At 47.1% G+C, this 23,007-nt stretch overlaps 1 protein-coding gene across 1 annotated transcript; it reads left to right on the top strand.

The window, feature by feature from the left end:
• Positions 1-399: 399 nt before the first annotated feature.
• On the top strand, positions 400-3,377 carry PRND (prion like protein doppel). Its single transcript, XM_082745626.1, has 2 exons — positions 400-485; positions 2,715-3,377. The coding sequence occupies exon 2, from the start codon at positions 2,726-2,728 to the stop codon at positions 3,260-3,262; it is 537 nt and encodes a 178-aa protein (XP_082601752.1). The 5' UTR covers positions 400-485; positions 2,715-2,725; the 3' UTR covers positions 3,263-3,377.
• The last annotated feature ends 19,630 nt before the right edge of the window (positions 3,378-23,007 follow it).

Raw genomic sequence — 23,007 nt, 5'->3', positions numbered from 1 at the left:
GCAACAGAGGGGTCTGGAGAGCTTTTAGGCTGGTGAACTCATGAGCAATGGGGCAGGTTGTACCCCCAGACTCCCTGAGCACTCCTGCAGCTGGAACCCTCCAGACCTTCCCCTAATGTACTTCTTCATCTGGCTGTTCCTTTGTTTCCTTTGCCATGTCCTTTTTGATAAACTGGTCAGTAGGAAGTAAATAAGTAAATGCACATGTCCATACATAAAAGGAAAAAAAAGTGAAATCAAAGGCAACTCTCTGAACTTCGTCAAGATCTCCACACAGTGTTTATTTGTGAAGAGGGATGAGGTCTCTCCTCAAGGCAGAGGAGTGTCTGGGAACCCGTGATTGGTCCTGCCCAGCGAGGAGGGATGCCCTATTTGGAGAGCAGCAGGAAAGCCCCCTCCCCCGCAGCTCCTACATAGGTGGGAGGGCAGTGCTGGCGGACAGTGCTGCTGAAGCTCCAGAGGCAAGCTTCCAGAGAAAGTCCAAGGTATGTGGGGAGGCTGAGTTCGCGTTGGATTCCGTTTCTGTGGTCAGGGTCGCTCATTTCTAATCAGACTGCAAACCGTGCAGCGGTTTCCTGTCTCGCATCTCCTGGAGTGGGTCCTGAGTCAGGGGACACGGGCCTGGTGTTACACCACTGGCTTTGGTGCTTGCAATAAAATGCTACTTTAGGGTTAGCTGGTTGGGATTTTCTTCTTGCTTTCAAGCCCTTGACTATGAAGATGACTTTCCAAGATCACTATGCTTTTATGTTTTTCTTTTAACTTGACACACCTGTAGTTTGTGTTGTTATTCTTATTTAACATTTCCCCTACTAAAAGAGTATGGGCTGATGGCATGGAGAGGTGGCCCCCTATTTAAGAGACAAATGAACATTGGCTTCATGCTTGGATCTCTTTAGCGAAAGCTGGTCTGAGGTCACTGAGGGGTGGTGGTAGGGTAAGGTGGGTGCTCAGGGTGCTGCCGGACACACTCATGGCCTCCCTGAGCAAGAGACTAGACCATGCCTGCAGGTAAAGAAAGGTCGGCCAGAAACCGCTTTGCAGACATCCAGAGGTCACTGGACATGCACGGAGGTTGTGTTTTGCTTTTTTTCCTACATAAGGACCAGAGTCACACCGCATTTGAACATATTAACAGAGGTGGACCTATCACTTTTGGAATTCTGCAGGGAAGGGGTGTTAGGGGCTAAGCAAGCTGACTTTTGAACCCCTTCAATCCTGGCACTGATGGGCTCACAGTGGAACTTCATCTAGGACAGAGCCCGACCGTGATTCTGGTGTTTCTCATCCATGCTGACCGAGGTCCAGGTGCCGGAACGCCCTGAACAGTTGACCTTGGGAAATATATTTCCACAATAGCTATTGTGATTTCAGGAGACAGATGTGACAATCAGACTGGGGGGCTGGGGGAAGGGAGGGATATCTCTGATGTCATCAGCAACCCTTGGAGTGCCCAGGCACCACCTTGACCCGGGAGCCTCTGAGCTCCCCCAGACCCTCCAATCCTCCCCAGCATTCCATCTCCTCATGGAGCCTGCTCTTTGCTCAGCTTAGGGCCTGTCGGTGCTGCCCCTCATGGCCAGAGAGTCAAAAGCAAAAAACTTGGGCACCATCCCCTCCTGAAGAACAGAGGGCCTTGGGATATAGCAAGTAGGCATATGGGAACAAGTCGGACAGACTGGTTTCAAATTTGCCAGCCGCTATTGTGCAGCCTTGGGCAAATCTCTTCCCCACTCTGAATCCCAGGACACCTTTTTTTTTTTTTAAGATTTTATTTATTTTTTGAGAGTGAGCAGGGAGGAGGGGCAGAGGGAGAAGCAGATCCTCACTGAGCTAGCATCCCTATGCGGGATTCTATGCCAGGACCCTGGGATCATGACCTGAGGCAAAGGCAGATGCTTAACCAACTGAGCCACCCAGGCACCACCACCCCGGGACAACTTTCATCCGAGGGAAATAATAATGTACCCACCCTGTGTGAGAATTAAGGCAGTCAATGTTAGTGGCTGATCATAGTAAGTGCTGGGTGAGGGAGACGGTGGGGTCACTCTGTCCCTAAGGTGAGACTGGGAGCCACCTCTCTAGCACATCTTGACCCCTGACACAGGAGGCAGGGGTCTCCTGACCACGTTTCCACCTCTCTCCATCATTACCCTAAAGCCCTTCGGGACTTTCTTAGAATGGACTGCAGAATGTGCCAGAGACAGAGCCAGTTTAGAGCTACAGAATAAAGAGGGAAGATTAACAATACAGTCTGTGCTCAGAAGCCTGTGGTTTCAACTCTTCTGCGTATTTTCCTCCAGAGATCCTCTGATTGGAAAGACTTGGGTGCACCAAAGAAAACCTATATGTATTATGTCATTACTCGCTCATTTTCCCATGCATATTCAAAGGCTTTGTAATTGCCAGCTGGAGAATCTTATCTATGGGAGAAAATCAGATCTCCACCCTGAATGCACGTAATTCCAGGCAAAAGTAAGAACCTGGGTATTGACCTAGCCTATGCAACGTGAGCACGGTGAAACTATTCCGCTTTTGGAAAAATGTGAATGGTGCAAGGATGCATTCCTTGCTTAAAATTGCCTGCATGGGAGAGGGAGGCAGGGGAGCCCTCGAATCCTCCCCACCAACCTCCACACCCCCATCCCCCACCCCCACCCCCACCCCCACCCTCGCCCCGGGGAAGGTAACCGCCTGGGTTTTTGCTCCTGCAGATCCTGGCACAATGAGGAAGCATCTGGGCGGATGCTGGTTGGCCATTGTCTGTGTCCTGCTGTTCAGCCAGCTCTCAGCAGTCAAGGCCAGAGGCATCAAGCACCGAATCAAGTGGAACCGGAAGGCTGTGCCCAGTACCTCGCAGGTCACCGAGGCGCGCACGGCGGAGACCCGCCCCGGAGCCTTCATCAAGCAAGGCCGGAAGTTGGATGTCGACCTGGGAGCGGAGGGCAACAGGTACTACGAGGCCAACTACTGGCAATTCCCCGACGGGATCCACTACAATGGCTGCTCAGAGGCCAACGTGACCAGGGAGAAGTTCGTGAGCGGCTGCATCAATGCCACCCAGGTGGCAAACCAGGAGGAGCTGTCCCGAGAGAAACAGGACAATAAGCTTTACCAGCGGGTCCTTTGGCGGCTGATCAGGGAGCTCTGCTCCATCAAGCACTGTGATTTTTGGTTGGAGAGGGGAGCGGGACTTCGGGTCAGCGTGGACCAGCCGGTGCTGCTCTGCCTGCTGGTTTTCATTTGGTTTATTGTGAAATAAGCTTGCAGGCCGGCCGGCTGGCCATGGGGATGAGATGGGGAGCCATCGCTGGGGTATCTCAGTTCTCCTCTAAGCCCCAAACCCCGCGTGCCCCAAAGGTACCCAAGAGCTGTGATTCTTCAGTCCCTCAAGGCCTACTGGCAAGTCTCCCTGGGGAATCTGTCTGTATCAGGTAAATGAGTGTGTACCGAGCCCCTGCGGACTCTCCCGAGGGTGACCTGGCAGTCCCTGCCTCTTCAGCTCCCCAGGGAGTGTCTGGCATGTCGCATTCTGCAGTAGAAAAATGTTCGCTGAACAGAGAAGAGAAGGTGCCAGGGACGGGGCCATACACTTCTCCGCATCCCCAACCCCTCCTAGAGACAGGGGTTCTTCCCACTGTGTAGACAAGGAAACTGAGGCTCCAAAAGTTGAAGAGGCTAGAAAGTAGCAGAGCCAGAATGCGACCCTGGTTTGTCCAACCCCAGATCTTCCACTCGGTGCAATCCCAGAGCTGCCCTGTGATTCCTTTAGGGCTCACCCAACCCAAACCCAGATTTCCACCTGGCTGTGGATTCTGCTACCTTGCTCCAGGCAGGTTGTATTTAATTCTTCTAATTAAACTAAGACACAGTAAAGGGATGAGATGAACATAGAGGTAAAGAGAGAGAAAAGGCCAGAAATCATGGTGTAAGGTGATCTTGCCTGGCTAAATTCCCAGAGCAGAGCATTTCCACAGCAGGATGTGTCTACTCAAAGATTTCTTTCACAAGAAGGATAAGTGTTTGCTGTTCCTCTCTGAAATAGCACCTGGATTTGAGAAAATATTTTTAAATGACACATTTGCTTTGTAACATTCCCCTAGCGCTAGGTGCCTCTTTTTCTGTACCTGTGTGGGAGAATCCTGAACTCTACTCCCTTTACATGGGTCTGCTGGCCAATCGCCAGCTGTTCTTTTAACAGCTGTTGGGGGTGGGGCGGTCATTTCTGTGAGCCACTTGTCACTATAAAAAAATAATTCCTTGCCAAAAAGTTTCAAGAGAAACCGTATCTTTAGGGAGACCTAGCAAAGAATTCACTCTTAGCATCAGCAAGAGATGTGGTCCTTGGTATCTACCTCTTATTAGTTAAATATATAGTGCAAAATATGAATATGGCTTAAATACAAATAATGAGTCTAATGCTCTAAGATGTCCCCACAGGCCCTCTGGGGTGAGGACCTCTTGGGGTCCCTCTTGGGGACCCCCAGGAATTGTTGAACCATATTTGGATTCACCAGTTACTGACTATTATCAATTCTCTTTTAAAGAGAGTCTTAAAAAAATAAAAATAAATTTTAAAAAATTAAAAAATAAAAAGAGTCTGCGGAGGGGGGCAGGGATGTGCTTTCTCAGACAGTGTATCCTAAGTATTTTAAACCACGAATGTTGATAATGGTACCTCTCGTTCTGAGCCTCCACGGCTATCAGTGTTCTTCTCAAGGATACTTGTGGAAGGTTTTAACAGAGAAAGTCAGTGGAGGACTTGGGGGCGGGGCAGCCCAGGATAGCAATCTTACCCAAGGGGACTGGAGGATCAGTGCCATCCGCTTCTACAGTCCTGATGAATTCTTGAGCAGAGCACAGGATAAAAGTACAGACCATGTACAGGCTATTTCTTGCATGTCAGTTTTTTATTTTTAATTTTTAAACAATAGCAAGAAAAACAGGGGTAAAGAAAGAAAGAAAGGGAGGAAGGAAGGAAGGGAGAGAAGGACAGGGAGGAAGAAAAGAAAGAAAAGCGGCTTACTCGTAGGCCGGTGTTGAAATTTTCAGTCCAGCTCTGCTGAGTTTAACCAAAAGGACACGCAGAGCCACAGAAGCCAAATGACTTCATTTCTTCAGCAAACACAGGCCAAGATACAATACATGTTCCGTAATTGCTGTCTTTGCTCATCTCATTAACATTTCCAGAAACCAGACTTAAATGGCGAGTGAAGGGCATTTGTGTATGGTGATTCAAATGCCAAGTTTATTCATGAAGCTTTTAACACGTGCTTGAACATCCTTGCTGCTGTTTATGAACGATGAGGTCCAGGGAAGGCTTTGCGCGTCCGGTTTTTCACTTTAGCCAAGGTTGTTGGGTGCCTGCCATGTGTAGGACATTGTGAGGGACGCCTGAATTTAAACGGTCGTTTTAAAGGTGAATAACTTCACCAACTACCGCTTTCTTTTCCCCTCCAAGTGCTGACTTTTAAAAATGTAATTGTTGGGGCGCCTGGGTGGCTCAGTGGGTTAAAGCCTCTGCCTTTGGCTCTGGTCATGATCTCAGGGTCCTGGGATCGAGCCCCACATCGGGCTCTCTGCTCAGGAGGGAGCCTGCTTCCTCCTCTCTCTCTCTGCCTGCCTCTCTGCCTACTTGTGATCTCTGTCTGTCAAATAAATAAATAAAATCTTTTTAAAAAATAAAAAAATAAAAATGTAATTGTTGTGTAAAAGTGACATTCAAATTACAATAGAAATCCAGAACACCACATCCCACCTCCCCCACCCCACCCCCCACCGCAACCCAGTATCTGATCAAGTCTGCCCTCTTATCTCCTAGGCCTTCTCCATTTGCATATATAAATGTACATATCAGCAACGATACTATAGATCAGCTTTCATATTTCAAATATTCTCTTTATTTTACAGAACTTTATTCGATGCTTTTTTCCATTTTTCTATGATGTTTTAATTCTTGCCTCCCCCAACCCACCTCCTCCTTCCTGCCTGATCTGTAGTCTCCACGTTTTCACTGTGCTTAGGTATATAAGGGAGGGTTGGTTGGTTGGTTGGTTGGTTGGTTTAGTTTGATTGCTCCTTTAAAAAATACCATAATTGTTGTACATATCACAATTATCCCTCAGCAATTTGCTTCTATGGCTTAATGCCGCGTCATAAAACTCTTTCCAGCTCAACAGCTAGCTGGTTAGCAAACTTGACCTTTTCGATTGCTGTGTAATGACTACTCCGCAGTCCAGACAGACCCTGGTTGATTTCATCACTTCTGTTGATGCACCTTCAGGGGGCCTCCGTTTTTCACCACTGCAAACAATAAACATCCACATATATACAGCCTTGCAATGTGTGTCTTTTGTTTCTGTGGACTGGTTTAAATTTAAATAACTTAAAATTTTCTAGATGGGACTATATTACCTTCCCTCATCGCTAGAGCCATGCTCATTCCCGCCTGCCATGGGGGGTGTTAACCTATAAGGGGTTTTATTATGTCTTTTGAGTGTAAGAAGCCGCCTCTTCTGTAAATGCTGCTCGAACACCTTCTCCCCCTTTACACACAGCACACCCAAATCCTCCCCAGTAATTTCTGACCACAGGACCATTTGAAAAATCCCCAAACTGTTAGTAATTCCCATCCTAAACCTGGCTTGGGGTCCCAGAAGATCCAGGTGAGAAGCCTGGAAAGTGTATGTTGGGGCTTCGGAGGGTGGTTATGTGCACAACTCCGCACTTCCCAAGGGTCAGGGAGGCATGGGGTGAGGTCCAGTCCTCTCCTTTTTACCCATCTTTATCAAGCCAGAGTAAATGCCCCGCATTCCACTGCGCATGCACTCCAGGAGGGCAGGCGCAACAGGTGCAGCGTTCAAGTAGCCCCCGGCTCTTCCTTCCCTTTAGGGCTCCGGCGGCCAGCCAGCCTCTCCCCGGAGCCTTCACACCCCTTCTTACTTAGGATGCGCTTGGCAACATTTAGAACCCCATCCTGTGGTCCTAGCGACGTTTGTCCCGGTGATTGAAATGCCCCGAGTTTGTCCTGAACTACTTACACTCTCTACCTCACGCTTCCCAATAACAAGTGATGGTCTTGGGGCGCTGGCCCACGGGGTCAGGCACTCTCCGGAACTACTTCCTACCTTGCGGTTTGGTCAGGGTCTTGCATTTCCACCCACCATGTTTTTTTCATGCGTTGTATATGGCTGGTCAGGGACACCCTACGGTGTCTGACAAGTTCTAGCCGCCCTAGCTGGAAGCTCAGACAGCGCTCCGTTGACGAGCAGAGCCCCTGCGAGACCCAGCTGGGTGCCAGTGGCGGGGTGTCTCTCATTCTGCCTCGAGACCATGCCCTCGCACCCGGCCCATGACTCCTTCTTCTCCTATCCTCAGGCTGGCAGCAGACCCCTTACAGCTGGGCACCCAGCTTCCCCAGTGGAAGGGAAGGGAACCAATCCCCCATGTTCCTGAGAATGACCGACACCTGCACGATGAGAATAAATATAACATTGCCAGCAAAATGGGAATAAGGTACTCTGTCTTCAGGACATCTCCAAGCCCATCCCAGACCTCTCAAAACCAACTCAACAGACTCGGCGGTCTCCCTTGGCAAGTGGGAGGCTTCAGACGGAAAGATATCCCATGTAGTGACCATTCGCCTTTTAAAGGGACCTCCCTGGTGACTGCACCCAGTCCAGAGCTGACCCCCCACCCCCCTCTCCGCACCCCCACCACAAAGAGCTTGTCTTTGAATGCTTAAGTGTCACTGCCTCCTCAAGATGCTTCCCCTACTCTGGTCTGAATTTCTTATCTCCACCCCCACCTGGACAGCCCTTGGAATTTCCAGATCTTATTTTAATGGAAACCTTTTTGTGGGAATGCGCTGCTTTCTTAAACAATACATATTGCTTTTAACTCCAGAGGGCTTAGCTTTCAAGAGTGGAAGGAAGTTGGCAAAAAGCCAGAGAGGAACTTGAGGAAGCTAGAAACAAGTGAGGGTCAGACCTAACACAGCTGGTTTCCTGGGATGGAGGGAAGGGGCGGGAGAGGAGGTTAGGCGGGAGAGGGCAGGGGCTTGGGAGAGAGAATTACACACGGGTTCATCAGAGATGCCATCAGCATTCAACAGGGTGAGGTGTTTTCCCCAGGCCTCCAGGCTCAAGAAACAACCTTCAAATAAAAAAGAAAAAAGAAAAAAGAAACAACCTTCAACATCGAAGGAAGTGAGTGTCAAGGACTCAGCAGAAGGAAGGGTCTAGGGTAGGGTCCTGTTAGCCAATTCCCATATCAGCTGTGTTGTACTTGAATTTCCAAATCCATAAATAGGGTTTCTAATTGTTTTAACTGGTGTTTTGACTCAGGGCTACTTAGTGATCAAGAACAAAATGACGAAGTTACAGCATCCACAACATGGTGATTTCTTTACTTTTTTTTTTTAACATGTGATTTCTAAGAAATACATATTTAGTTATCTAGATGAGCAAAATACAGTTCTTTTATGTGTTTGATCTTCATCCATGGTTCTTAACTCACAACTCTGCAAACTCTGGAATTTGCTGAGCAATAAGATGAGTGGAAGCGTCTTTTGTCCTAACACTTGATCTCTTGTCCTCAGCTCCTGAAATCGGTTCACAGCCATAAAGGTGAAATGGGTGTCTTGTTATTCATCACCAGTCCCTTCATGAGTTTATGTTAATGAGGTGGCTTGGAGCACACCTAAGGATGGGGGCTGGTTGCCAGGGGAACCAACCAAGACTAGAGGGTTGGAGCTTTCAGCACACTCCCACCCCCCCACCCCCCGATTTCTGGGGAGAGGAGAGAGACTGGAAGTTGAACTAATCACCAATGGCCAATGAGTCATCAGTTGCACCCAGATAATGAAGCCTCCATAAAAAACAAAAAAAGCTTCCAGAAGCGTCCACATTGGTGAACACGTGGAGATTGGGGAGAATTGTCCATTCCAAGAGGATGGAGGCTCCGTGTCCTTTTCCCATACCTTGTCCTATGCATCTTTTCTCTCTGTCTGTTCCTGAATTATGTTCTTTTATGATAAACCAACAATCTATTAAATAAAATGTTTCTGTGAGTTTTGTGAGCTACTCTAATAAATTAATTGAGCCCAAGAAGGCGTTACTGGAACCTCCTGTCTATAGCCAGCCAGTCAGAAACACAGGTGACACCCTAGCCTTGGGATGTGTGTCTGAGTGGGGGTGTGGGCCAGTCTCAGAGGACTGAGCCCTTAGCCTATGGGGTCTGATATTACTAGTATCAGAATTGAGTTGAATTATAGTACATCAAGAATTTAAATAAAAACTTGGGAAAAAAGAGAATTATAGGACACCCAGCTGGTGTTGGAGAATTGCTTGGAGGTGCAGGGAAAATACACACACACACACACACACACACACACACACACACAGTGGAATTGTGTCCACAACCCTTTTAGTATCTCTTAAATGTCTTTTATCTCTCCCTGTGCCTAAGCAAAACCCCACCATCAACTCTGCTCCCCATCATCAAAAAAAACAAAGGGCAGCAGGAGGCAAAAGATTGGTGGGTTTTCCTCAGATCTTTACCCACATGGCACAGCCAAAGGGTGGAAGGACCTCCACCCACCCAAAGTTAAAGGACTTTCCAGGTTCCCTGTCACAAGAACAGATTCTAAAAATTTCCTCCCAGATTTCAAACTTAGTGGAGCACTGACCTGTGCAGTTGGATGTTTCCAGAAGTCCAGCTGCCAGACTTACTCAGGGCAGGACCTGACCCTGTCTCGGGAGTCTTCCCATCTATATTTCAAGGCCATTGGCCCTTTGCCTCTGTAGATGGCTTTTACCTAGAATTACAGATACTTTTTCCTCTGGGCCTATCTTGGCTCCTAACTTACATTCCATATTGTAGCTAATCTGCCTCATCTTGGGTGTTTTGTGGTTGAATCCAGGTCTTCATCTTACCAACATTTTTTGAGTTCCTATTATGTGTCGATTTACTCTGTGCTGGATCTCTACTGCTGGGCAAGAAAGCCCTGCTGTTGGGGTGTTGAAGCACACACACTCACACACACACACACACACAGAGAGAGAGAGAGAGAGAGAGAGAGAGAGGCCTGCTGGTATACCAGCTCTCTGGGAACTGGGGCGAGATCTGATGTGTTTTGTTTGCCCACTTCCAGTACTCTGTGCCCTGGTCTTAATTTATAAAGGTGACTGAATGACAGCATGAAGTGGTCAATGCCATTGAAATACAAGTATAATGTGACACAATCCCCCTAGAAGTGAGATGCATGGCTCATCGTCCAGGGCAACAGGAGGAACCCCAAGCTTGGGTCAAGAGGCAGAGCCAGGAACAAGGGAGAGCCTAGGTCAGAAGTCTTGCCTGCAGTTTCCTCAGGAAAGGCAAGGCAGAGTGAAGCTAGAGTGAATCATTTCACTGGGCTTTGGGCTATCGTGGTGGTGTCTGGTCTCTGGTCTCTGGACTGGCAGGTGGAATTAGAGGAGTACTGCTTCCAGGGGTGCCTGGACAGAGGAGCATGGCTCTGGATGGATTACCTCGCATCTTGATGGCAAGCTCCCAGCTGAGCCCTTTGCTGTATCTAAGACTTGGCTGGCCCTGGGACGGCAGTCTCTCCCCATCAGAAAGGTTTTTTTGTTGTTGTTGTTGTTTTCAAATATCAAAACATCACGATATCCAGAAAATAAACATGATTAACACACCTTGCTAATTCTGAGCAGCTTGTGCAGCATAGTTGCTGCTAGAAGCGGAAGAGATGTGGGCAGTCGCTTCTGGGGAGCCCGTGTGACTGAGTCCCCACACAGCAAACTCAGTTGTTTCCCATGTCCTTTTACACGATTCATTCATTCCCCCCGACAGTGTTGATAGCCCTGCCAAATCACAGCTAAGATCATTTCAAGTGGCAGGGGGAGGGGGCTCTAGATGTGTTGAAGATTGCCCTCTGGATCTCTCTTCCCACCTGTGGCCCCTGGGACGGCCGCTGGAGTGCAGGATCATGTGGCAGTAAATCATCACTGACGTGCTATCACGTGTGTGTGACCATGCACGCGACTTGCAGAGACACAACGAGTGAACGAGCCACCGTCATTCCTTCAGGTTACTGATCTTGCCGGGTGTGATGCAGGAGCCCCAGCAAGACAGTTTTCCAGAGAGGGTGAGTCTGAAAGGATGGATATGGGTCCCCAGGGAAGAAGAGTGGGAAGGGGCAATGTTATGGAAGGCGGGAAGACTTTAGCGTATTCCAGGGGCTTCAAGTCATTCATTCTGCAGGGATGTTTGTGTGTGGGGGGGTGTGGTGATGCCAGGCTGGAGAGCTTCAGGGGCAAGATCAGCAGCAGTTCCTCCTTGTGTCTCGTGTCCTGTCTTGTGTCCTATAGGATAGCATGTCTCAAGCTGGTGCACGAGTTTCTCGGAGATCTTGGGCAAGTGCAGATGTTTCTTCAGCAGTTTGGGGTGGCCGGAGACGGTGTCGTGGTTGAAACGAGCTCACAGGTGATACCAGCACTGCTCGCCGGTGGAGCACTCTTGAAGGGCAAGCACTCTTGAGAGATCTCCAACTGACTGAAAGGCGTTGGGAAGGTGACTGCCACAGCGGGCCAGTCTTTAGAAAGCCGGCTGTAGCTGCAGGGTGGGGAGCAGGCACAGACAGCCAGAGCTGCGGGAACCCCCAACCCCCAGGGGCACGAAGAGGTTAATTCTGGTGCGGAATGAGTTTGAGGTAACCCATGCGGATCTTGCTTCATGTCTGGCTCCTTGGTCTTCACCCCCTGCCTCACCCAATTCTCCTCCCCAGGGAGGTGCTGGAACCCCCAGAATGTCTTCCACTCCAGCAAACATCGTGGCTCTGGGATGCCTGCGGTGTCTCTTCGTTGTAAAGAATCAAGCCCATGGATGCCTAATGTCACTCACTTATTACACAGTAGAATCATTTAGTTTTAGGGCAGAATTTATTTCAGTAGCTGTCCCCAGAGTATATAAAGGGTGATAAAGGGTGATCATGCATGTGTTCTAACAAAACTTTACTGAACACTGTGAGGGAAATCTGTACAATAATGAAATTTGTCAAAATCTTAGTATCTATCACTTTGGGGTACGCACCATCCACAGTGATGGGGAAGCATCAGAAGCTAGAAGCGGCCTGTGAGTCTGCTATGGGAGCTTGCAAGAGGGACAATTAGCTGTTCCCAGGGACGCTGGAGATGACACTTAGGCAGAATCAATAAAAAGTGAGAGAAGAGGGCCAAGAAGAAGAAACCCAAAGGCTTCGAGGTCTAGAAAGAAGTGGCAAGTGTGGGCACTGCACACAGCCGCAGGTAACACTAGACTAGACTGTGAGTAGCACAACAGCAGTGAGGAATGAAACAGGGTGATCCCCAGAGAACAGGACACAGCAAACCCTCCAATCCGAGCACAGCTGAGCTCCCAGGCCACCAGGCTCCGCCCACTGGTCCGTCTGCTAGGGAACCCCCTTACAGAGTGGCTTCTGTGTGCGGGGTATCGGTGCCAGGCCTCGGGGTGTGGTGATGGGACCCACAATAGAGGAGATTAGAACACGTCAATGGTGGACAGCCTTGAACTAAGAGTATGATTCTTTAATCAATCTCACGTGTCGGGGCCCTGGGTAGCTCAGTCAGTTAAGTGTCTGACTCTTAGGGGACGCCTGGGTGGCTCAGTTGGTTAAGCGGCTGCCTTCGGCTCAGGTCATGATCCCAGCATCCTGGGATCGAGTCCCACATCGGGCTCCTTGCTCCGCAGGGAGCCTGCTTCTCCCTCTGACGCTTCCTTCCACTCTGTCTGCCTGTGCTCGCTCTCATTCACTCTCTCTCTCTGACAAATAAATAAATAAATAAATAAATAAATAAATAAGTGTCTGACTCTTAGTTTTAGTTCAGGTTAAGATCTCATGGGTTGGGAGATCAAGCCCCACATCAGGCTCTGTGCTCAACAGAGTCTGCTAGAGATTCTCTCCCTCTGCCTCTTTCCTGACTCACACATGCTAGCCTCTCTCTCTTTTTCTCTAAAATAAATAAATAAATCTTTTTTTTTTTTTTAATTTAAATTTCATGTATGATCTGCATACATGAGTAAAGGGGATCTGGGTATTAAAATTGGGAGTTGATGTTTGAGACCTAAAAACTAAATGGGGTTGAGGCACATCCAAACACACTTCTAGGGGTTCCTGGGTGGCTCATTTGGTTAAGCATCTCTTAGTTTTGGCTCAGGTCATGATATCACAAATTACTGGAACACAGAGCAACATGGATGATCTCACAGACACTACATTGTTAAGGGAAAGAAGCCAAATGCAATAGAGTGCACACCACTGTATGATTCTATTTATAGGAGGTTCAGAAACAGACAAAACTAGTTTATGGCAATAAAGGACAAAATAGTGATTCTCCTTAGAGTAGGGAAGACTGTGAACCGGAAAGGAAGGGAGAGGGGGGAACTGTGTCAGGCATGGAAGTTTCTGTATTTCATTCTTGGTAGTAGTTATGTGGGCACACATACATATGTACATTTTTTCACATAGTACACTTAAATACTTTGCTGTATATAAATTAAACCAGTTTTCTAGAAAGCTCTACAAGCCCAACATTCACTAAAGCGGGTAGACTAACCATTCTGAGTCCTCACTCCATTCTTCAGTTGGCTACTCCCACTTGTCTGCACCAAGGCTGCCCTGAGCCACCAGGATTCCAGTCACATGTAAGCAGGATGAGTTAAGCCACAGTCCCTGAGGGCAGGGAGTTCTCTGCTGGTTACACATGTGACACCTGCAGCCAGTGGCCAGACTAGGCACCACCTGGGTATCTCAGGGCTGCTGACCAAGCCAGGGGACAAAAGATGAACAAGTTCCTGTCCCTGGGCCCCTGGGAAGGCCCAGGCTCTTTGTTGGCTCTGACCAGACATGAGTGGCTGAACAGAGTCTCTGCCTTTGTTCCAAGGTATTGTTAGAATCCGTTTGATGTGGGGCATGAGGGGGACCGCACCTGAGAGAAGGGTGTGGAAGATCTCTGAGCACCAGCCAGAGCAGCAAGGCAAACAGCTCTCTAGGCCTTCAGCTGACCTGCAGGGCAGGTAGCGGGGATCAAGGGCCCCTGGACAGCAGAGTTGCAAAGGCCAAAGGAAGCATGCAAGAAGCAGACCTTTGAGCTGGCTGGGATCTGCTAGACCCATGCAAGCAGATAGAGCAGGTGTGGGAGCTCAGAGTGATCAGGCTGAAACCGTCTTTGAGTCTTACTCTGGCTTGATGAGCTCTAGACCAATAGCACCTAACCCAGGTCTTCGCACACAGATGGTGCTGAAGTAAGGCCTTTAAAAAAAAAAAAAAAAAAAAAAAAAAAAAAAACAAGCAGCTCTTCTCAAGTCTCAGGGTCCTCATTCTGCTGTCTCCAAAGTGTTGCTACAGAATTTCCTGAGCGTCACAGCCCTGTCCTTCCCTGCCTGGGGAGGGGGGCAGTGGAGGGGGAGGGTCTTGCGGTTAGTCCAGGTAAGTTAATCAGGTAAATTAATCTTTTTTTTTTTTTCAGGTAAATTAATCTTACCTGAAAAAAATCCAACACTTGAGAGCAAAGATTCTGGAACCAGAGACCCTGACTTCAAAAGCTAGCTCTTCCACATCTGCAGTGTGATCTCGGGGAAACACATTAACCTCTCAGATCCTGAGGTCTTTTTTTTTTTTTCTTAATCTGTGAAATGGGAACAATTTCTGCCTCACAGGTTTGTTATGAATATGTTTATCTATAAGACAATACATGTAGAATGCTTAGCAAGGTGGCTGACACATAGAAAATCCTTTATAAATGTTCGCTTTTGTCTCAGGTCAGTTTCCTAGGAAGTGGAAAGTGAGAAGGAAATTCTAGCACATGTGATTTATTGGGAAAAGCTTCTTAGGAGAAACCAGAAAGGGAGTAAGGGAAGGAAGGAAACAAAAGGGAAGAGATGATGCCAAGCAAAGATATGGGCTCAGCTGGAGTCAGTCCTCAGCCCCATCCTGCAGGAGGCTCTGGAGTGTGAACTTGCATCCCAAGGAGAATGGGCTGCAAGCCTTCCTAGAATGAAGGAGAGTGTGGCCGGAGAGGCCATGAATGCTGCCCAGGGCTGGTTTTCTAGAGAACACTGCAGATAGGTGGGGGACATTGGCAACAGCCAGTCAAAGGGAGCCACAGGGATCTGGCCTGGGGATCTGCTACAGCAATTGAACCGCAAGTAATCCTGTGTGTTACTTCTTGACTTCTGCTGTGTTCCCACGTAGAAGGAAGGTCAAGTATGCCACAATCCTTTGGAAGATCTACTTTCCCCTTGGCTGGGCCTAGACCCAGCTTCATGCCCTGAAGGTCTTGATCGCTGCCATTTGCCCACACTCCTACCCCCTGCCAGGGTAGTACCACCAAAGTGTCTCAGTACTTCCCAGCCCCAAGACAAGGGGAGAAAGAAGAGGTCAAGACTCTGGGCCGCTTTCCTGGAGGTTTTCCAGAGTGAACTGGAGGCCGTCTTAGTCATTGTGTTGCTGTGCTTGAGAAGAAATCGGTTTCTCAATAAGACAAAATTTCTCCATCTGAATGGCCAACTGAGCTCCACTCTGGCGGTTTCTTCGCTAGCCCAGGAAGGGCTCAGGACGACGTGGAGAACCTCGGGGCACTTCTGCAAAATGAAGAAGTTGGAGAAGCAGAAGACCTGAGCTCCAGCACTGTGCCATGCTTGGGGTCTTCGGGCAAATCATTTCACCTCTTTGAACTTCAGGGTTTTTAGTCCATAATGGTGGGCAGAATACCACCTACCTCATGAAAGTCAAATAAGAGGCTGCATTTGGAAATAACTGGCACAAAATGAAGGTCACTGGCCTCAGAACTCATGAATATATCGCTATGACAAGACAAAAAAGTAAGATCTAAAATCGAGATCGTAAATACACTTGATCAAGTCCAAGGGGAGCAGGCTTCTTTCATTCCCTTATATTTAGGAAACTGTGTCGCTCTGTAGGTTAATTGCTGTCTTGGTCTGGGTTCCCCCAGAAGTCGGTCCTGAGACAAGGATCCATATACAAGTACTACATTAGAGAAGCAAACCCCCAAACACTGGAAGTGAGGAAGTAGAGGGGGCATTAGCAGATTTACTCTGCGCGCAACTAGAATTCATTCTGCTCAGACGCTCTGGGAGGTGACGTGTGCTCAGAGAGGCACTTGGGAGATTCAGTCAGTTAAGCGTCTTTTTTCCATTCAGGTCATGATCCCAGGATCCTGGAATCAAGGCTGCTTTGGGCTCCTTGCTCAGTGGAGAGCCTATTTCTCCCTCTTCCTTTGCCCAACCCCCAGTCATTCTCTCCCTCTCTCTCTCTCTCAAATAAATAAATAAAAATCTTTAGGGCTGCTTGGGAGGCTCAGTGGGTTAAAGCCTCTGCCTTCGGCTTAGGTCATGATCCCATGTTCCTAGGATCGAGCCCCACATCAGGCTCTCTGCTTAGCAGGGAGCCTGCTTCCCTTACTCTCTCTCTCTGCCTGCCTCTTTGCCTACTTGTGATCTCTATCAAATAAATAAATAAATTTTTTAAAAATAAATAAATAAATAAATATCTTTTAAAAAATCAAAAAAAGAAAATGTGCTCAGAGTCATCCCACCTGAGGGCGGGGGAGCTGGGGAATTTATACACCAGCACTCTCATCATTGATTGAGGACCACTCCCAAAAGGCACTGATTCCTAATATTTCCAGCCTGCCCTTTGCATGGTTGGAGTGGGCTTCAGACAATGCCAGCTGTCTCTTAATGGTGAGAGTTGAAGTCAGGAGAAGAAAGAAACACAAGACAAAGACACTTTAGCACTGAGAAAATGAGCCCAATCCAACTTTCAAATTTCTGGGTGCCCACCCATCCCTACTAAGCACCATAGGCCATTCCACCTGCTTTCATAAGGACAGACCATTCTGCAAAGCCAAGCCTGACAAGTAGCTCACCTGAACCTGTGAATCCCAAGTGCTGGTGGCCTTCCCACTGCCAGTCAAAACCAGGAAATAAAGAAAGGCCTCTAAACTTGCTTTAAGTATTCATTTTTTCTAATTATAAATAGCACACGACAGCTTAGTTGGAAGGTCTGGTAAAAAAAATATGCTAGAAAACTAGGGCAATCGTTTAAAAAAAAAAAAAGTGCTCTTGTTTAGCCAAAGAGTGTGCATCTGAGCATCAAAAGATGAGATGAGAGATGAGAGTAGCTTTGACTTATAATTATAGCGATCTTTCAGGAAAAATGTGCTTCATCAGCTCATCTTGAGCGAGTGTTAAAGATAATGAAGACGCAGCTAACTATTAGCTTCAGAAACTCCTGTCTCAGATACACAGCCCAAATTGACAAGGCCTGAGGAGCCTGGAGGTAGGGAATGACATGTGCTAGAGTCTGAATGTTTGTGTCTTCCCAAAATTCTTCTGCTGAAATCCTCACCCGCAATGTAACAGTATTAGGAGGAGGGGCTTCTGGGAGATGATTAGGTCATGAGGGCGGAGCCTTCATGAATGGAATTAGTGCCCTTCTAGAAGAGACCCTGGAGAACTCCCTCCCCTCCTCTGCCCTATGAGAACACAAAGAGCCAACGGTTTAGTTAGTGTGGTAGCTAACACTACCACACCCCGAATCTGCCAGCCCCTTCTCTTGGACTCTCAGACTCCAGAACTCTGAGAAATAAATGTCTGTTGTTTAGAAACCACCCAGTGGATAGTACTTCATTAGAGCAGCTCAGGTTGAGACAAGATGCAACAGATTTTTTTTTTTAAGATTTTATTTATTTATTTGACAGACAGAGATCACAAGCAGGTAGAGAGGCAGGCAGAGAGAGAGAGAGGAGGAAGCAGGCTCCCTGCTGAGCAGAGAGCCCGATGTGGGACTCGATCCCAGGACCCTGAGACCATGACCTCAGAGGCTTAACCTTCTGAGCCACCCAGGCGCCCAGATGCAACAGATTTTTAATGCTTGCTCTGCAAATCCTAAACCAGCAGAGGTTCTCTGTCCAAGGTCTCAGGGTTCCTGGATTTGGGGTGCTTATCCTGCGAGCTTCCTATAGAGGGCCATCCACCTGCCCTTGACCCCATCTGAGGATCCCTGATGCCACAAAGATCTCCTGTATCCCATTGTAATGGCTTTAACACCTGTCCATAGATCACACTGAACTATCTTCGTTGGTTGCCATAGCCTCCTTCAATGGATTCCCAAGCAGAATATAGATTCCTTAGTGATAAGAGCTGGGATGTCTGCCTCTTTTGTGTGGCACATGGTGCCTAGTGCAGAGCTGAGTGCATCATCCCAAGGAATGACTAAATGAATGAATGTCACTATCGTGCCCTAGGAAACCCAGTTTACTCCCTCTGAACTACTCCTACTCCCACCTGGGAGACTGTCATGTCTTAGTAGAACTTAATATATCTTCATCACTGTCGTAGCAACATTTGATAAGTGGCTCATTGTGATCTGGAATGACTTTCTTCGTGTTCCCTCTTGTACAAAAGCCCAAGTACTCCGGAATTTACCTGCACCATAAAAAAGGCAAAGTACAAAATCACTGAAAAGAGATCGGGCTGGTTTATGAGAACACCCTTCAGATGTATCAGAAACAACACAGGTTGGAAACACGTCTGATTCTCCCGAGAAAGCAGAATGACGTGATCTCTACCATTTGTTTGGATCTACGGTTCCTCATTTATGAGGGCCCTCCAGATCTATTTAAAATCCTCTAAAGATGTTCCACCTTGTCCAGAAGAAGGTCACGGCACCTCTGCCAAGAGCATGAGGTCTCTCATAAGCCGGTCCAGCCTGGTTCTCCAAGCTCACCTTCCATAATCCCAGCACGTATCTAGAGTCCCACTATATCACCAAACCGTCTCAAGTACTTCCCCCGCCTCACTCCCCCCTGCAGAATTTTACCCTGCAATTCCTACTCACCTACTGTGAGCAGGTCAGACATGACCTCCAGGAGACCTGTCTTAAGATTTTAGGGGAGATAACTGGCCTCCTTGTCACTTTGTGACACAATTATTCACGTGCTCGTGTCTACGAGTGCACCGTGTCTCCAAACTCAGCCATGCATTTTAGTCACCTGGAGTTCCTTTACACAGCTCCTGTCCCCATCCTGCCAAACGGCCTGTAAGGACGAGAGCCCGCAGATGGGGTCTTCAATCTCTCTCTACCTGCCTGAATCCTACTGCCGCTGAGCCGCTTTCCTTCCACTAAGATGTTATCCTTTTGTCTTAAACACCAGCACTTACTCTGATACGCTTGGGGGAAGTGGTTCTCCTGCTGCTCTTCACGCCCACTTCCCAGGCCTGGTCTTCCCTGATACAGGGCCAGCTCAGTACTTGCTCTGAGGAGACCCCTGAGGTCTTCCTAGAGACCAGCCGCAGGAGGAGTTACTGTTCCATGATCAGCCAGCAGGGGGCAGTGCAGAAACACACAAACTAAGCCGTTTTGTTTTCGGGTCATCTTCCCTGACAGAGCCCATCTCCCTGGTCTGTGAAGATAGCTTGAGCCACTCCTCAGGTTCCGTGTTTACCTAGATTCTTCTCTGACCCCTAATTTCTATTAAACTATAAAATCCCAAATGACTTTCTGGGTTGCTTGGAAAGGCAGCAAGCCCTTACCAGTCCGTTCCGGATACATGAATTGAATGTGGGCTAGAAATTGTGGAGCCTGGTACTATGTTATCAGATGTGAGTCAGCAAGACTTCTTTTTTTTTTTTTTTTTCTTTTTTTTTCCTTTTTTTTTTTTTTTTTTTTTTTTTTTTTTTTTTTTTTGCCTGTTACATGCAAAAGTAGGAACGCTAAATAGTTTAAGCTGGGACATAAAGACAAGCGGGTTACTCCCCACCCAGCCCCAGCTTTATTGAGGTATAACAGACATATAAAATTGTAAGTTATTTAAAGCATGTTCAGTAGTGATTTGATAGACATATTCACTGGGAAAGGACCTTCTGCATCTAGTTAACTAACACATCCATCACCTCACGTATCTATCTTCTTTTTTTGGTGAGAAGACTTAAGTTCTACTCTCTTTATTACACAATACGGTGTCCTCAGCTATTGTCACCATGTTTTACATTATAGCCTCAGACCCTATTCATCTGACAGGTGAAAGTTTGTACCCTTTCCCAACTTCTCCCTCTTTCCCAACCTCCCTAGTCCCAGAAACGGGTGGGTTTCTAATCCTCTCTGATGCCTTGAGTTCTAGAAAGTACCTGTTTGTATTCTGTTGGAGTGTCTGGATGTGTCCTTTATTTCTTATTTCTTTTAAGATTTTATTTATCTATTGGAGAGAGAGAGCATAAGCGGGGAGGAGGAAGGGGCAGAGGCAGAGGGAGAAGCAGACTCCCCCCTGAGCAAAGAGCCCTACATAGGGCTGGATCTCAGAACCCCGAGATCATGAGCAGAGCCGAAGGCAGACATTCACCCGACTAAGCCACTCAGGCCCCCTGGAGGTATTTTTTAAATATGCTTTTAAATGTACTGTAGATTTCTTTCTCTGATGAATTATCTTTTTCTGAAAAGAATTCTCTAGTGTTGGGAAAACATCAAATCCTCCACGTTTAACCATTTGCACCATAGGACAGGTGTCTTAAGGTATGCTGTCATGGATCTCCCAGAATTTTAAATCATGTCATTTTGATCCTGAAGTTGCAGCTTCAAGCTTTTCTGGCTACTGAATGTGTGGCCAAGATCATCTCAGCAAGCTCTCTGAAGCACGTTCCCTACTGCGTTATCAGCACCATGAAAAAATGTTTCTATCTCATCCTTTGTTTCAAAAACACAGGAGCACTTTCTTCTTAATACCTGTGGGACACCCTGGTCTTGCGGAACCAAGGCACAGACTGACCGGTCTTTTATACCTACTGGCCACGTAGTTAAAGTCATGCTGGATAATCAATGAAAACCAAATGCACACCATCACTGTCTGCCTTTTGAAGTAATAATGTAGACATCCCAGTACAGGAGGGCTTCAAGGGAGTTTTGGACTTTAAAAAAACACTTTGTAGATCACCAGTAAGAATGATTAACCCACATCTTGGTCAAGGGTATTCATTAGTCTCTCAGACACGCCTGGAGTTGACCACCCCACCTCCGTGGATAGCTGCAAGTTAACCCCATCCTTCCTTAAACACCAAGGACTCCTCTGTTATATACGTTGGGCATTTTACTCTGGCTGATATATTGTCTCCCACAGGGATGCGGGTTAGCAGTTCTGATACAAAAACCCTGGAATTGAATAAATGGCTAAATGGATAGTGCAGAGCGGGTTCCAGGCTCCTCACTGTTTGGAGTGGGAATTCGCAGAGAAGCAAGAGGAGGCTAGAATCACCCATAGGGTAATGGAGCAGAGTTAGAGACATTGGTATGAACTCATGTGTAGCTCAATGTGGACACAGAAGGTTACGTGCAGAAACTTTTATAGATATGTGTCTGTGCTCTGGTTAGTGTACATACATGTATTTTCTTTCTCTGCAGCTAAAAAGGCCTGAAAGAAACAAAACTCCTGTACTAACAAATGGACCTAGAACCCAGGGCTTGGTTTCTGATACCATTTTCCAATGAGAGGAACCAGGGCTCCTTGGAGAAAGGGCTGATTGTATGACAGGAGCAGAAATATACAAGAAGGGCATGGCACCTTGTAGTGCCAGAAAAGAAGGAAGGGCTACAAAACAAACAAAAATCAAGCAAACCCCCAACCATGGGGCTATATCAAAGGGACACAGGAGCACTGGAAGAGCTCCCAGTGGTGAAAACAGTGACAATTTGAGAAACGAAATAAAGTCATATTGGATTATAATCCAAATAAAATAAAATAAATACCCATAAGGCCATGCTGCTCTTGTGGGTAGAAGAATTCCAAATAATATCTGTAGATACTCTGCCCTCAAAGGGGCGGGGCCTACTCCCTTCTCCTTCTGTGTGGCTGTGCATAGAGACCTCCTTCCAAGGAGGACAGTGTGGGAATTGGGGCAAGCCTAATTTTACAGTGGAGGAGTTAGGTGATCAGGGTCAACAGCAACAGTGATAAATCACATTGAGAGTGTGAACTGATACCAAGTGAGGGAAATGGTGCTTTACCATTGTGGTCTTTCCTCTCCAAAACTCATAACTCAAAATAAATCATGAGAAAACCATCAGACAAATCCAGTAAAGGGAGAGTCTACAGCCCTCCTTAAATCTGTCAAGGCCATCAAAAGCCAGAAAAGTCTCAGAAATTGTCACAGCCAAGAGCAGCCTAAGGAGACATGACCAAAAAATAGTGTACAACCATTAATTGTAACAAAAGAACCATACTAATGTAAGGAGTTAATAATCGAGGACACAGGGTGTGTGGGGCCTATGGGAACATTCTGTACCGTCTTCTGAATTTTTCTGTAAATCTAAAACTGTTCTAAATAATAAGGTCTTGTTTAAAAACACAAGAAGCAGAAGAAGAGAAAGTATTTGTGGTATGTAACAGATAACAGATTATTACATAGACTATATAAATAACTTCTATTATCAGTGAAGGAAAGATAAACAAGCCAACAGAAAAAACAATGACAAAGAATATGAGAAGGCAACACAGAGAAGAAATGCAAGTGACCGGAAGCATAAGGGGAAAAAAATGCTTGATCTCACTAACAATCACAGGAATGCACATGTTTTCCCTTATCAACTCAAAAGACGTGTGATCTGCAGTCCGAGCAAGAGGATGAAAAAGAAACAATACTAACATGTTTGAATAAAACTTACGTATTTAAATATAAGTTGACATGATGCATTTTTTTTTTCCAAAAAACTCAGAGATAAGGAAAAGCATTATCCCTTTGCCAGACTCTCCGGGTAATTTTGACTCAAAATGATGGGTAGGTATCCAGTGGCCAATGAGAATGCGGGTCTCGGTCAGCCTCAGTCAAATGCAAATGGGAACTTCCAGGAAGCACTACTACACACCAGAGTAGCCAACCTTGGGAAATGCTGATGAGGATGTAGACCAATCAGACCTTCAAACCCATAGGGTGGGATTG

Source organism: Mustela nivalis (genome assembly GCF_964662115.1).
Source record: "Mustela nivalis genome assembly, chromosome: 8".
Classification (NCBI taxonomy): Eukaryota; Metazoa; Chordata; class Mammalia; order Carnivora; family Mustelidae; genus Mustela; species Mustela nivalis.
This window is presented reverse-complemented; position numbering and strand designations above follow the sequence as displayed.

Excerpts from the sequence above, each read along its gene's own strand:
- PRND (XM_082745626.1), top strand. The coding sequence starts at position 2,726 with ATGAGGAAGCATCTGGGCGGATGCTGGTTGGCCATTGTCTGTGTCCTG.